Below are 13,072 nucleotides of genomic sequence, written 5' to 3' on the forward strand. Positions count from 1 at the left end.
TCTCCTTTATGTGATTATAGTACACCAGCTCAGCTGTTCATTAGGCTGAATGAGCATATTAGATATTCCGTACTGCATAATTTTACATTAAATAGAACTATTGTTTGTGTGCATGCATAAAAACCTTAATTGGTGTCAATGCTGGAAGCATTCACAACCTGTTCTTCTCACTCTTATTTCAGCATGTGTTTGGCCAATGAACCTCAAATGCAGAGGTGATAAGAGTATTTAACCTGTGAAAGCTCCAAAATTTTTAAGGGTATGTAAAGATATTATATATCAGCGTCTTCAGTGAAGCGTCATGTCACTTTTTGATACAACTTGTAGTTTTTGATCAGAGAGAGTATTTTTGATGATAAATGCCACAAATACTAACACCTACTGTGCTTCAGGTACTCCTTGATGAATGCTACTATCACATCCTGCATCTGGCTACTTACTTAACTGTCAAATCCACGCTGGCTCCTCTCATGGAGCCATTTTTAATGTCGGCCATTTTGTCTTCTCTTAGCAGGACATACTGTGTCAAACAGCAGTTTTAAGGTAGCTCAACACAGGTGTTAATGATAGTAACAATGCTCTGACAATGGTCTTTGCTCAACCATTGTATTCTCTCTCTCTCTCTCTCTCTCTCTCACTGACACACACAGTGTGGCCTATGAATCTCAATGATACACCTACTGCTATTAATAGTTTAGTACTGTTAATATTGGTATTGGGATACGCACTAAGCATCAGGCTCAAAATATCTTGAGAAATCTTCTAGTTTTTTTTGTAAATTTCTGAAGAAATCCTTTCTGAATCAGAGGTTCTTTTTAAAAGGTCCAGTGTATAGGACTTAGTGGCATCTAGTGGTGAAATTGCAGTTTGCAGCAATTTGAATACTGCTCGCCTCACCCTCCCCTTCCAAGCGAGTAGGTGAAATTATAGTGGCCACGAAACTTGCAAAAACGGTAAAGGCCCTATCTAGAGCCAGTGTTTGGTTTGTCCGTTCTGTAGAAACATGGTGGTGCAACATGGCGATCTCCGTGGAAGGGGACCCGCTCCCTATGTAGATAAAAACAGCTTATTCTAAGGTAATAAAAACACAATTCTTATTTTCAGGTTATTATACACTAATGAAAACATACTTATAAAAATTATATTCCATTTCTGCCAATAGCTCCTCCTAAATGTTACTTTTAAAACCAGGACTCACCTCTCTCTCATGTTACGTTCACTTTTCGCTAGGCACTCATGTACGTTTAACCAGCTGATAATTACAATCACAACAGCATAAAGGAAGACTTTGAAAAAAAACTGTAGCAGCTTAAAGGGGACCTATTATGCTTCTTTACTATTATTCCCTTTTTTTCTGTCATATATATAATGTTACAATGTCAGATGTTCATATTAAACGTGGCCAAAGATAAAAAAATGAGGTAAACATAAATTAATCCCTGTGAGCAAAAAGCTCAGGTTTCAGACTTCTCTGAATACTAGGAACCAAGGTTCTAGTAAGATAATAATCCAATCCATAATCCAATATCCATCCATCTGCCCCTCTCTTCATTTGGTTTGCACTCCAGCAACTCCAGCCAAACTTCTGTTAGTTTGGCTGGTTAGTGTTAAATTTGTCATATTCTTCAGTTCCTTCCTCATCCTCAAATCTTTTTCTGTTGTAAAAGCACAGTTTGAAACTACGAACATCAAACTATAAATCTAATCATTGTGTTATTTATCCAAATATGTACTTTCATAATGAGCATTCAAACAATCAATTCCTGAAAGATAGAAAGCATGGTGCATATGCCAATAATGTATCTACTGCCTCTCAGTGTGCCCATAATGCCCTTAATACACTTGTATCACACATTAACTGATGCCTCTCCCCAAAATACTGTACATAATGAAACTGTTGCACACTTTATCAACATTCATTATACTTAATCTAATGGCAACTTGAATGTTACCATCAGTATTGTACCCTATTTTATTGTCTTCTGTGCCTGTTTTTGTGTCAACCTGCTTATTTATTGTGTACACAGAAGCACTGAAGGAAAACAATCTGTCCCCCTGTATACTGAGTTTTGTATAGATAAAGAGTGATAATGAATTCTACCTGATTCACCCTGATCTTGAAATGTCTTTCTGTGCCCATTTAAAGTCTTATAAAAATCCAAAAGAATTACACAATCAGAATATGATCAGCAGTAATTAAGAGTACAATATGTGTAGTAAACTGGCTTGAACATGGAAGCCATTATATACTTAGCAGTGGTGGAGGAAGTATTGAGATCCTTTACTTTAGTAAAAGTAGCCTACTAATAGCACACACTGTAAAAATAATGAAATTAGAGTTGCACTTAAGTACAGTACTTCAGTAAATGTAGCCTACTTAGTTACATTCCACCACTGATAGACCTGCTAAGTAATTATTTTACCATCACGCCAAGACTATGAGTGGGTCATAGAAGATCTGACTGCATGGAAGTATTCACGTTATGACAGAAAAACTGTCTGAAAGTCTGAAATTTTGGAAAAGGCAGGATATTAAAATATTCCTGATTTAAACTCAAAGCTTAATGTATCTAACATTTAAGTAACACTTCTATGTCCCTCAGCTCCTTTGCACTAACATTATCTTTAGCTGGGGTAATAATTTTAACCTAAATGTACTCTTGCCTTTGACTCAATGCTTCTCATGCTACTGATAAACAGATGTAATGTTGAAATGCTGCCTTAAATTCATTGTACTGTGGGTTAATGGTTCAGTTCAGCTGAACAGTGTTAGGTCCATTCACCACCAGCACATTCGACAGATGTGAAAACGACTACACTGGCGAAAACCATAGACGAAAACCATAGGCGAAAACACGAATCTTTACATAATTTCTACTTTTAAATAAAAACATACGGCTGTAAATAATTTATACATATTTGTAAATGTAAATATTCCACATGAAGATAAGTTTTAATAATGCAGGCAAATTGTCGTAAGTGCGGACCGAAGACAATCTGCATTTACTTGCTTTCCAACATGGCGACTGACCGCACGTAGAAAAACGTTTTTGGGTACAACATCAAGGATTATCGTAACATTTGGAACACCTGCATGTTATTTGGTTCTCAGAAAACCATCACTGTAACGTCAGTTTGTTTTCACGACTAATTGGGAGATGTATCGTCGCGGACCGGCAACGAAAGACCACAACAACAAACCGGTGAAGAAGGACGTGAGTGACAGTGATAAATACGCCGACCTCTTGGTGTTCGGCTATGCCTGCAAACTGTTTCGAGACGACGAAAGGGCTCTTTACCACGAACATGGAAAACATCTGATCCCATGGATGGGGGACAAGAGCATCATGATTGATAGGTCGGTTGAACAAACTTAGACCGAAACATTATGCTAACCATCTATCCTGTCCGTTAGCCTGTTTCAAAATTCAAGGGACCACTTGGAGTTTGTCTTGCAGAAGCTTGGAAATACTTGCAACTGACGACGAATATTGTATTTCTTGCCTGTTAACTTGTTTTTGGATGTCCTGAACAGACAACAAATGGTATCTGAATTTTCTAAAAAAAAAATAATAATAATAAAAAAATAAAACATACGAAGATGCAAATTCCTGCCAGTCTTTGCTAACATTAGCCATGATGCTGAACTATCAACATAACTCAGTTGCCAATTAATTAGGCACACCAGCTAAAACAACTGCAGTCTAATACAACATCATTGATACAAATGGGGTGGGCAAAGTTTAATTAACACCACTGTAATCAAGCATGACGCATTATAACCTTCATGAAGATAGGATTTATTGCAGACCTATTGTATTTGACTGCATTAGTTTGTGCTATGTACCTCCTAAACTGGCAATAGAGTAAATTTTAGAGACAAACATGAAGGTATTTATATTTCATAACCTTTAAGACTAACTGTTAAGTCAGTTAGCTTTTAGGTGGGCTTTGCATCTTGGCATGTTGGGAGAATTTCCTCTGGAAACTTTACTCCAGACATACTTTATAGTAGAAAATGGCAGTCAAAAAGTAATGACACATAAGATGTTTCATTCTTTCTGTTCTTTTCAAATTGAGTTTTGCCAAAAATACCAATGTGTAAACAAAGCAGATGACTTGGGATTTTATTATGCTTTGCTGATACCCACAAGGCCAGAGCAAATTCTAACCAAGACAAAAGTTACTGCAGTTAAGGTGATTCAAAATATCACAATGTCAATGTGAAACAAGGGGGTTTGACTAACTTACAAAAGGCTTAAAGGTGCTTTCAGCCTTTCTACAAAATGTTGCTGCATGTGATGGAGTATTATTTTATTGCCACCTCCATGCAGGACATGTAATAATTTACACTAACTTTAAAACAGTGCATTTATTCTTTTGAATCACCTTGGTCTGCAGTGGCCAACTTGTGTTTCATTTGTACAGCCTTTGTATGTGTGTCTTTATCACATAACCCAGTTTTTTCCCCAGCAAGGTAGGCTAAGGGGTCCCGCCAAACCCCGAATGCCAACCACAGCACCCCATTTCTTTGTCTTCATGAAGAAACTGCAACTGAGAAGTGGCGTAGAGGGACGAACCCTGGAAAATGTCCTCCATTTGGGTTCTTACGGATAGGTATTTATGTGCTCGGGTTTGTGTGAATGTAACTTTTTTTGCAGATGTATAAGTAATGATGAGTGTTACAGGGGGGAATTGAACCCTGTAAGGTAAGAGGCGAGTTGCTTTGTTTTTTTAAGAAAATAACTGCAGAAAGCTTTCGAGGTATCTTAAGAGCACTATCGACAATTAAGCCCAAGGACTTAATTAGGGTATTATTATGTTGTCAATATTTTGAGAAATTTTCACAACTTGTAGTCTTTTACAAGTATACTCCCTAATGACAGACTTACAGAGGTAGAGCATTTTTGATGTTGTAAATTTTGGGTTTTAGGTCCCCCTTGGTAAGTAGCTCCATGTTGTGTATAATAGGCTTTGTCGACTTCCTTCTCTCTAATCCTTTTATCATCCAACAGATACGATGGGCGTGGTCACTTACATGATCTTTCAGAGTATGACAGTGGGTCATGGAATACATCCTACCAGCTGTCGGAGGAAGAGGACAGGATTGAGGCGTTGTGCGATGAGGAGAGGTACCTGGCTCTGCACACTGACCTGCTGGAAGAGGAGGCCAGACAAGGTGGGCAGAGTGCTAGTTCTGACACTGGGCAATCATAATAACACACACATTTTGGCACACCTTAATGTGAATCATAGTGGTTCATGCTGGATGATATTGAAGTAAATATCTGCTTTAATTTCTTGAATGAGTCATGGCCTTTCACACTTAATAAAGGAAAACAGCTAGCTAGAAGACGATGTAGCAATCCTGTTGGAAGTCCTGACCAGCCCTTCCTATTGGCATAATGTTACGACACTTATACGTGTCTTGACAATTGTGTTCCACTGACAGATATTAATTCCCACCAGTCCTAACCCTTGTATTTTACTGGCAGCTATTGATCCTTGCAGGCAGTCGTCACTTAGGCTTAAAGGGACACTCCTTATTTAACGCTTCTCCAACACTTACGCCGGGGACACACAAGTGTTAACTTGTCATTTGCATGTGCCTTCATCATTTAAAGTGTTAATTGTATAAAAAAAACAACAACCCAACAACAGTAATTTCCACAAAGTACCACTCAACGTCATTTCTCCAGTGTGCAGTATCCTGGCTGTTCACACTTAAAGCTCATTTCTCCGCACCGGTCAACAAGCGATTCTGCTCTTCTACTCTTCTACTCTTGTGGTCTTTTCTAATCACAATAAAGAGCTGATCTTCATAATAACCTTATGAATTTATAACTTAAAGGTGGGGTATGTGATTCTGGAGAAATTCAATACAATGACAAATACCATAATATAGACCAAACAGCAACACATAGTAATATAACTAACGTTAGCTACGTTGTGGGTTAGCAAACTGTTAGTTAGAGAGGACGACATGGTTTCCCAGAGCCAGCACACCAGCTCCAGACAGCGATACTCACAGCTCTCCTGCTACTATGGCTAACATCACAACAACAGCATATCTTGGCAAACTAGAAAGTAAGCTAAAGGTCCCTATTACGTGATATACACATCAAGGCTGGAATAGTTTGTTTGTTTCTCATTTACAGAGTCAAGGCTGTGTACAAACCAAAGTTTTGCAGAGGAATCAAAAGGATTGGAAGCATGGGATATTATTTATCAGAATCAGGTCATTTATATCATATATAATATCAATTTATATCGTTTATAATAGATTCTCAGTCTGTTTTCTTTCCAGATTTGCTTGCAGCATATGGGAAAAAAAATAGACCAGATGCCAAAACTATCGCTGCTGAGCACAAGCTGCTCTGTCTGAACAGCCCAATTGGTTAACATTGGCGCCGAAAGGAAGTGGGAAGTGCTTAAGGGCACTTTTCGGCGCATTTTGGTGCTTCCGAGTCCTGTGTCCCCCCCGCCATTAAGCTAATGTGACAAGCCTGTCTGTACCAACAGAAAAGCAGCAACTCTAACAATTGCTGTATACTTTAATCTAAGCTTCTTAACAAAATGTTAATTTAACAAAACAAATCTTCAACAGCATTACATCCCCTTTTAAGGCACGTCCAGCTTTCCGTCTCTTTAAAAAGGACTGGCTTTGACTCTGAGCTCAAGAGCTCCCAGTTTTATGGAAATCACTTTTGTCTGTAGGATACTCAGTCCTTTTACATTATAATGAAACAGGCTGTTTTGATGACAAAGCACCCTTCTGAAAGACATACTTAATGACTATAATTGAATTAATAAACCACAGTTTTAAGTGAAATACGGTGTCTTATGCCCAAACTGACAGCACAGAATGAGTCAGCTAATGTTTTGTGTCACACACTTACACACCCACTGCAGAAGGTTCATCCCCCTGGCTGGTTTGCCCTTGAATTTGGAGGCCTGACCCCATTCACTCAGGCTATTACCCATCTGTCCACTGAAGGGACAGCAGGAAAGCGTTAGAAGTATTGATAGTTTTATTGGGAATTTTGCCCTTGCTTCTTTAGCAAAGATATAGTTCGCCATAAATTTCATTAGAAAAGGGTTGGTGTCTGGGGCCAAGTAACATGTATATTTCTCTAGCACCCAGTAAGTTCATTTTGTGTCTTTTCTGTTGATCAGTGTGCTTGAACAAGGACATAATTTAGAATAGTAATATAATATCTCAGTCGCATGCACTCTGTAATATTGTTTAGTCCAGTTAAATTGGACTCTGGCTCGTTTTTTCCCCCTTGGTACGATTTATTTGGACACATCTGAACACAGCAAACATGCTCGGGCACAGACCAAAACAGCCGAGCACCGAGACCCTTTAGAGGATGTGGTCTGGATTTTGGTTGGAACGTGATCCAACCTCGATCTGACCCAACTACAAGGTGTACTCTGCACGTTTGTGCTAAACGACTCCCGTAGCCGGTGTAAATTGTATAATAGGATGCAGATGAGTGAAGTCAACGGTTGCTAGCTGGGATGAATCGAGGTCTGACCTGGACAAGCAACGCAGTATGTTGCCTTCTTGATATTTGGGTAGATAGGACCTTCTTCAGGACCTTCTTCCTGTGTTTACTTACTTGCTCCCTTCTTAGATACATCTAATCAGTGAGTGGAGTGAATGTTCTCACATGGGTTTTAGCAGTGCTTTTTGGTCCGCATAGCAAATGAACTGTAGGTTTGAAAATGCCCAAAGAATGTCATCAAACATTTGGTACCAACTTGTGATGCTACCTAGGTATTATAATTGATTAATTTTTTTAATATATGGATGTTGTAAGTTATCCAGGGCTACATCAAAATAGAAAATCATGGTCAGTTTGTGCAGTCGGATTTAAAACGGTCATCGGCATTGTAGTAAATTTTCCTCCATTGTGTGTTTTCATGTTTTCCACAGAAGAGGAGTATAAACGTCTGAGTGAGGCTCTGGCTGATGAAGGCTCCTACAATGCAGTGGCCTTCAAATACAGCGCGGACTACTATGACCCCTCTCAGCCAACCGAGGAGGAGGATGCAAGGAAGGAAGCTGGTGAGAAATCGCATCACTCACAAACTTGCCAGAAGAAGTCAGATAGTTGGTTAGTCAAGTCAGTTTTATTTATATAGCCCAATATCACAAATTTGCCTCAGGGTGCTTTACAATATGTACAGCATATGACACCCTCTGTCCTTAAAACCTTGATTCAAATGAGGAAAAACTCCCCAAAGAAACCTTTTTAACAGGAAAAAATGGAAGAAACCTCAGGAAGAACAGCAGAGGAGGGATCCCTCTCCCACGACATGCAGTAGATGTCGTGTGTGCAGAATAGACCAACACATAATGAAATTACAGTATGGGCAATCACGATGACAGAATTATAAATAGATTTCAACTTCAATAGATTTGAATATGGATCCAGGAGGATGTTGAGCAACTTCAGGTGTCGCCAACCAGAGTCACTCTCAGATACATATGGGGTTGGTCGGTCAGTATTAGATATACTCACAAATACACACACACTTCGTGTAGGAACGATGTGATAAAACCAGGAAAGCAAAAGACATAACGCATCATTTAATGGTAGAGCAAACGCTACAAAGGTGCTTTGTCAATTAAACAAAGTCTCACTATTTTCATGCTCCTACATTGGGGCACTAATGTGTTCCCTGTAGGCTACCATACATCCTTCTGGACTTCTGGTTATTCTAAGGAATCACATTATAGTAGTGTGCATGTAAATGTACTACTTGAAAATCTTGGATCTTTGATATACCTCTTGTGTCCTTGACATGCTTGTGGTGGGATATGACATGTTTAAACTTTTAGCTGCTTGACTTAGTTTTTGAATTTTTGAACAGTCTGCTGTGAAGAACACAGCAGGTCTGTTTAATCCTTGCGACCATCTGCAGATTCACACCCTCCAGGGGGTTACTGAAGTGGAATTTCTGCCTGCAGAGCACACAATGAATGACATATTTGAAATGTTTTATTTTATTCAATATTATGCAATTATATCATAATATTAATTATAACTGTTTGTAACCTATTTGAGGCCCTACAGTTGTAGCATAAAAAGATTTTTACAAATGTTAGCCATGAGTGGAAGAAGGTTTGCGTCAACTTTGGCTGTCATCTATCCATATCTAACTTCACACAGACACGCACACACACACACACACACACACACACACACACACACACACACACAATCCTGCAACTTTAAATATTTGATGTTGCGATAGCTGGAAGCACTTTGTCCCAGCCAGTGGCCTGACAGTTAAGCAGACTAGATGCCTCTCTCTGGGGAGATTGTAGTGCTGAGTCCAGGGCATGAATATACCTGCCAAAGCTCCAGATGCAAGTAGAATCTGTCTTTTGGGAATAAGTCAATAAGGGTCATGTCACATTGGCCATTAACATTTTCAGCTGATATCAATCAAATCACAGAAAAGTCCCCCACGGCACTGCAAATTAGCCTCAAAGAGAGAGTGTTTGGACTGACAGATACAGAAACATATAATCACAATAATAATCAAATCAGCAACATGTTAATTGCAGTATAATCTATTATCTGTTGTCTGTCTAAACATTACAAAGTCTTATTGTTAACCTTCCTGTAAAACCCCACACTATATCATTTCACTATACCCATTCATTTCATATCCTGTCAAAATAAGGAACTTCATTTCAATGTGCACTATATGTATTAGCTGGATTTATTTAAAGTTACCCACTTCATCTTCACAGCAATACCTAATTTCCACATATTTCTACCTATTTGGGACTATTGGCTGTACTATTCAGCTGTGTCAGCAGACTGCCATCTTGTCTCCCTGTATGGAGCTTCTGAGTCAATGTGTGGCCATATTGTAGCTTTGAATAGAGAAACAGTTTGTTACTTGGTCACAGGACAAATAAAAAGAAGCTGTTTCGCCTTTTAAAAAGTGAGAGTACATCCATTTTGATGGGTAAGTTGTAATATGTGATAACCATTGAGTTTCACATAATATGCCACTTTTAGCAGCGTTATCCAAACACAAGCTAGTCAACCATGGTGATAATCATTTTATATAACTCAAGTGATGATGAAGAGCATGTCTTCTTTCAAAATTGGGGCACTCTTTGGAAGGCCCATTATATGATCACTAAATTGGAGTTGAGACATAACATATAATGGATTGACCACATAGACACTTTGTGGATTTCAGGCCCTGTCAAAACTGATTTCAAAACTGTACCAATTGTATGGCACTCCTTACACAACAAGCCAAGTGCCAAGAGAAATCCGAGGGAATGGTTGTGTCTTAAATAAAGGGACTTGTCTCCTTTATTGCTGTGCAAACTCCCTACAGTACAGCATTAAAAATGTTAATCTAGTTTCTACCTGACCTATACATTTTTATCAAGTGCAGATGAAGGTAAAGGATAGAGGATGAAGAGTGTAGTATTTTACTGTGATATATTTTTTATAATGGATGGAATGGTGGAGGGCATGTAGTTCACCCACTTTTAAAATGTTTTAGGAACTCAAAATGAATCTCAAGATACTGCTCAACTGGGTATATATCCAGCAGGGTATATTTACTTCTTGTTACAAGAATTAATCACATTATTTTTCTCCTAATATCTCTTCACATGCATAGAAGAGGCAGAGCCTGAGGAGAGTGAGGAACCGTTTGTTGCTCCCCCAGGCCTCGCTATCCCTCCTGATGTGGAACTGGTGAGCATTAAATATCCAGCTGGCTTACTGATGTTGATCCCCTATTATGCTATTATGCACAGTATATATACACAACATATAAACATGCATATGTACAGTGGGTTTACACAATAACAGGAACATCTGTAGACTATAATGCAATTGAATACAAAAAGCCTTTAATAAATACTATCTTTAAAGTCTTTCGTGTTCAGATATTATGTAATAGTCCACATGATGAGAAAAAGATTCTGATGTCAGTGTATAAGATAATGGTTCTCTTATTGGCAACTTGTGACCATTTCCAAATCAGCTATATGTGTATATATATGCACAAAATCGATCATCGGCGATCGCTACACACTGCATGCCGGTTATATTTCTGTCCAACTAAACTTTGCTCAGATGTCGTGCAAACCTAGGCAACGATAATCTCACAAGATCGAGGCGGCTGCAGTTGTTCTCCACCGACTGCAAAACTTCAAGGCATGATGGGAAACGACTGGCTCTCCTTGATCTAAGAGCTGATGGGTTTAGATGCTGGATCAACAACATGACATTTTTTCAAAAGTCTTTAAGAGATTTTGATTTTATTAGTTTGATTTTGCACTATGAAGGTTTATTCTGTTACCAGAGTAAATGTTGTGTGGTTGATGGCAACTTTCATCACTGATTGTCTGAATACATTCAGTAGTTTATATTAGAGATAGCTTTCAGAGACTGCATACAACCTGTGATAGTTTGAGTCTACAATATGAACATTACTTAGCCTACTTATTTAATTCTTTAAGTATCATGAAGTGACACAAAACTTTTGGTAACAAGCGCGTTGTGAAGATTTTTAAAATAACATCTGTACAGATGTGAAGCGCTGACAGTCTAAATATCTGACAGATTTTGACAGTCTTATATTCCTGCTTTTCCTCTTCCCATGTATGTTGATTATTGGTTAATGTTTTGAATTTCTTTAGTTTGAGAGTGACAGGCCCAGCAGTCAAGTCTGGACAGCCAATTTATATACAACAACAAACTGATATGATGGCTGCCTTACATGAAATTCTAAAAATCAAAAATTTTATGTGAAATAATTGAGTAAAATGGAGGTTAAATCAAAAATGCTGTCATGATGATCACAGATGACCTATATATCGGGTTAATAGGCTACCCTGTCATACAGAAGAACATAATTAAGACAACAATTATTAGAGACAGAGTACAAGCTGAATAGATTGGTCTGATAGTAATTTTTTAGAATCAAGATCAGATCTAACAGGATGTAAATGTTTCTGTGACTTCATGTATAAACTGCAACGGCTGCAATGGAAACTGTCGATCTTGATTGTAGTTTTTTGTCACTTCCCCCTGCTGCCGCCACCTGCTCTTGTCCACTTTTCAGACGAAGCGCAGTTCATCTCTAACAAGCTTATAGACAGGGAGAATGTTGATGGGCAGTCTCATGGCATGGCTAACCTTGCAATAAATACTGGGTATTGTAAGAATTAACAATTCTTTACAGTTGTCACAACAGAAAGTGTTCAGATTGGAAAGGATTTCACAATTAATTGGTATGGACCTCAGTTGACGGGGCCAAGATGACTCTCTTTTCTGTGCTTATGTGAGATAAGAAATGGCTGTAAACTATACATTATACTTTCACGGTGTGCCAGAAAATGCTTTCCTTGTGTATATCACGTCAACATAAAATAAGTATCACACACCCCCTTTTTACCTAATGGCTAAGTTCTTAAATTGGAGTGCGAAAGGCCCTTGTATGTCAGGAAGTCCTTGGCAGCTTAGAACACAATAATGGTCTGTTAGTGTTGGACATTGGCATCTTTTTGGCCAGTGTCTTGAAAGGTAGTATTTATTATGACTTTAATCTTGATGAGATATGTGTGTTCTTTTGGAGAATGCTGCACTTTTCTAGGTAATGACAATGATTAATCATTGAAAGCACACAAGGGGAACAATAATGAATGAATAATGGACCATTTCTTGTTCCACTGATTTCCACCCCATGTGTATTTTAAGAATTTATGTCATCACAATGAACATAAGAGTGCCTGGCATGAAAATGCTTCAGAGACAAAATGGCTTGTGTCCTTGGTATGAATAAGCCATTCATAAACTGTGTATTGCATCTTAATGTTATGTGCAGCAGTCAGGTTTGTTCATTCTTATCTGTGGTACCGATGCTTATTTTTCACTAATTTGGCTGGAGCTTCAAGAGTGTTTCTATAAGAAACATTTCCTTTTTTTCAAATTAAAAACTTTTCAGAAATCCAGAAATTGATCATGGAATTAAATATGCATTAAATATGTTCAGTTTATGTTCATTTCTTTACTTT

General features: G+C 38.3%; 1 protein-coding gene across 6 annotated transcripts in view; it reads left to right on the plus strand.

Moving 5' to 3' along the window:
* Positions 1–2,997: 2,997 nt before the first annotated feature.
* LOC122865459 (splicing factor SWAP) overlaps positions 2,998–13,072 on the plus strand; it is a 53,367-nt gene continuing 43,292 nt past the window's right edge. For 5 of the 6 annotated variants that reach the window (XM_044173905.1, XM_044173907.1, XM_044173908.1 and 2 more), the window contains exons 1-4: positions 2,998–3,358; positions 5,016–5,179; positions 7,943–8,074; positions 10,669–10,745. In XM_044173905.1, the coding sequence (XP_044029840.1) occupies positions 3,159–3,358; positions 5,016–5,179; positions 7,943–8,074; positions 10,669–10,745 (573 nt within the window). In that variant the 5' untranslated portion in view covers positions 2,998–3,158. Of the gene's footprint in view, positions 3,359–4,545; positions 4,618–5,015; positions 5,180–7,942; positions 8,075–10,668; positions 10,746–13,072 lie in introns of all 6 variants that reach the window. The other variant, XM_044173909.1, reaches the window with a different exon arrangement.

The sequence above is a fragment of the Siniperca chuatsi genome, linkage group LG18 (assembly GCF_020085105.1).
Source record: "Siniperca chuatsi isolate FFG_IHB_CAS linkage group LG18, ASM2008510v1, whole genome shotgun sequence".
In the NCBI taxonomy this organism is placed as follows: domain Eukaryota; kingdom Metazoa; phylum Chordata; class Actinopteri; order Centrarchiformes; family Sinipercidae; genus Siniperca; species Siniperca chuatsi.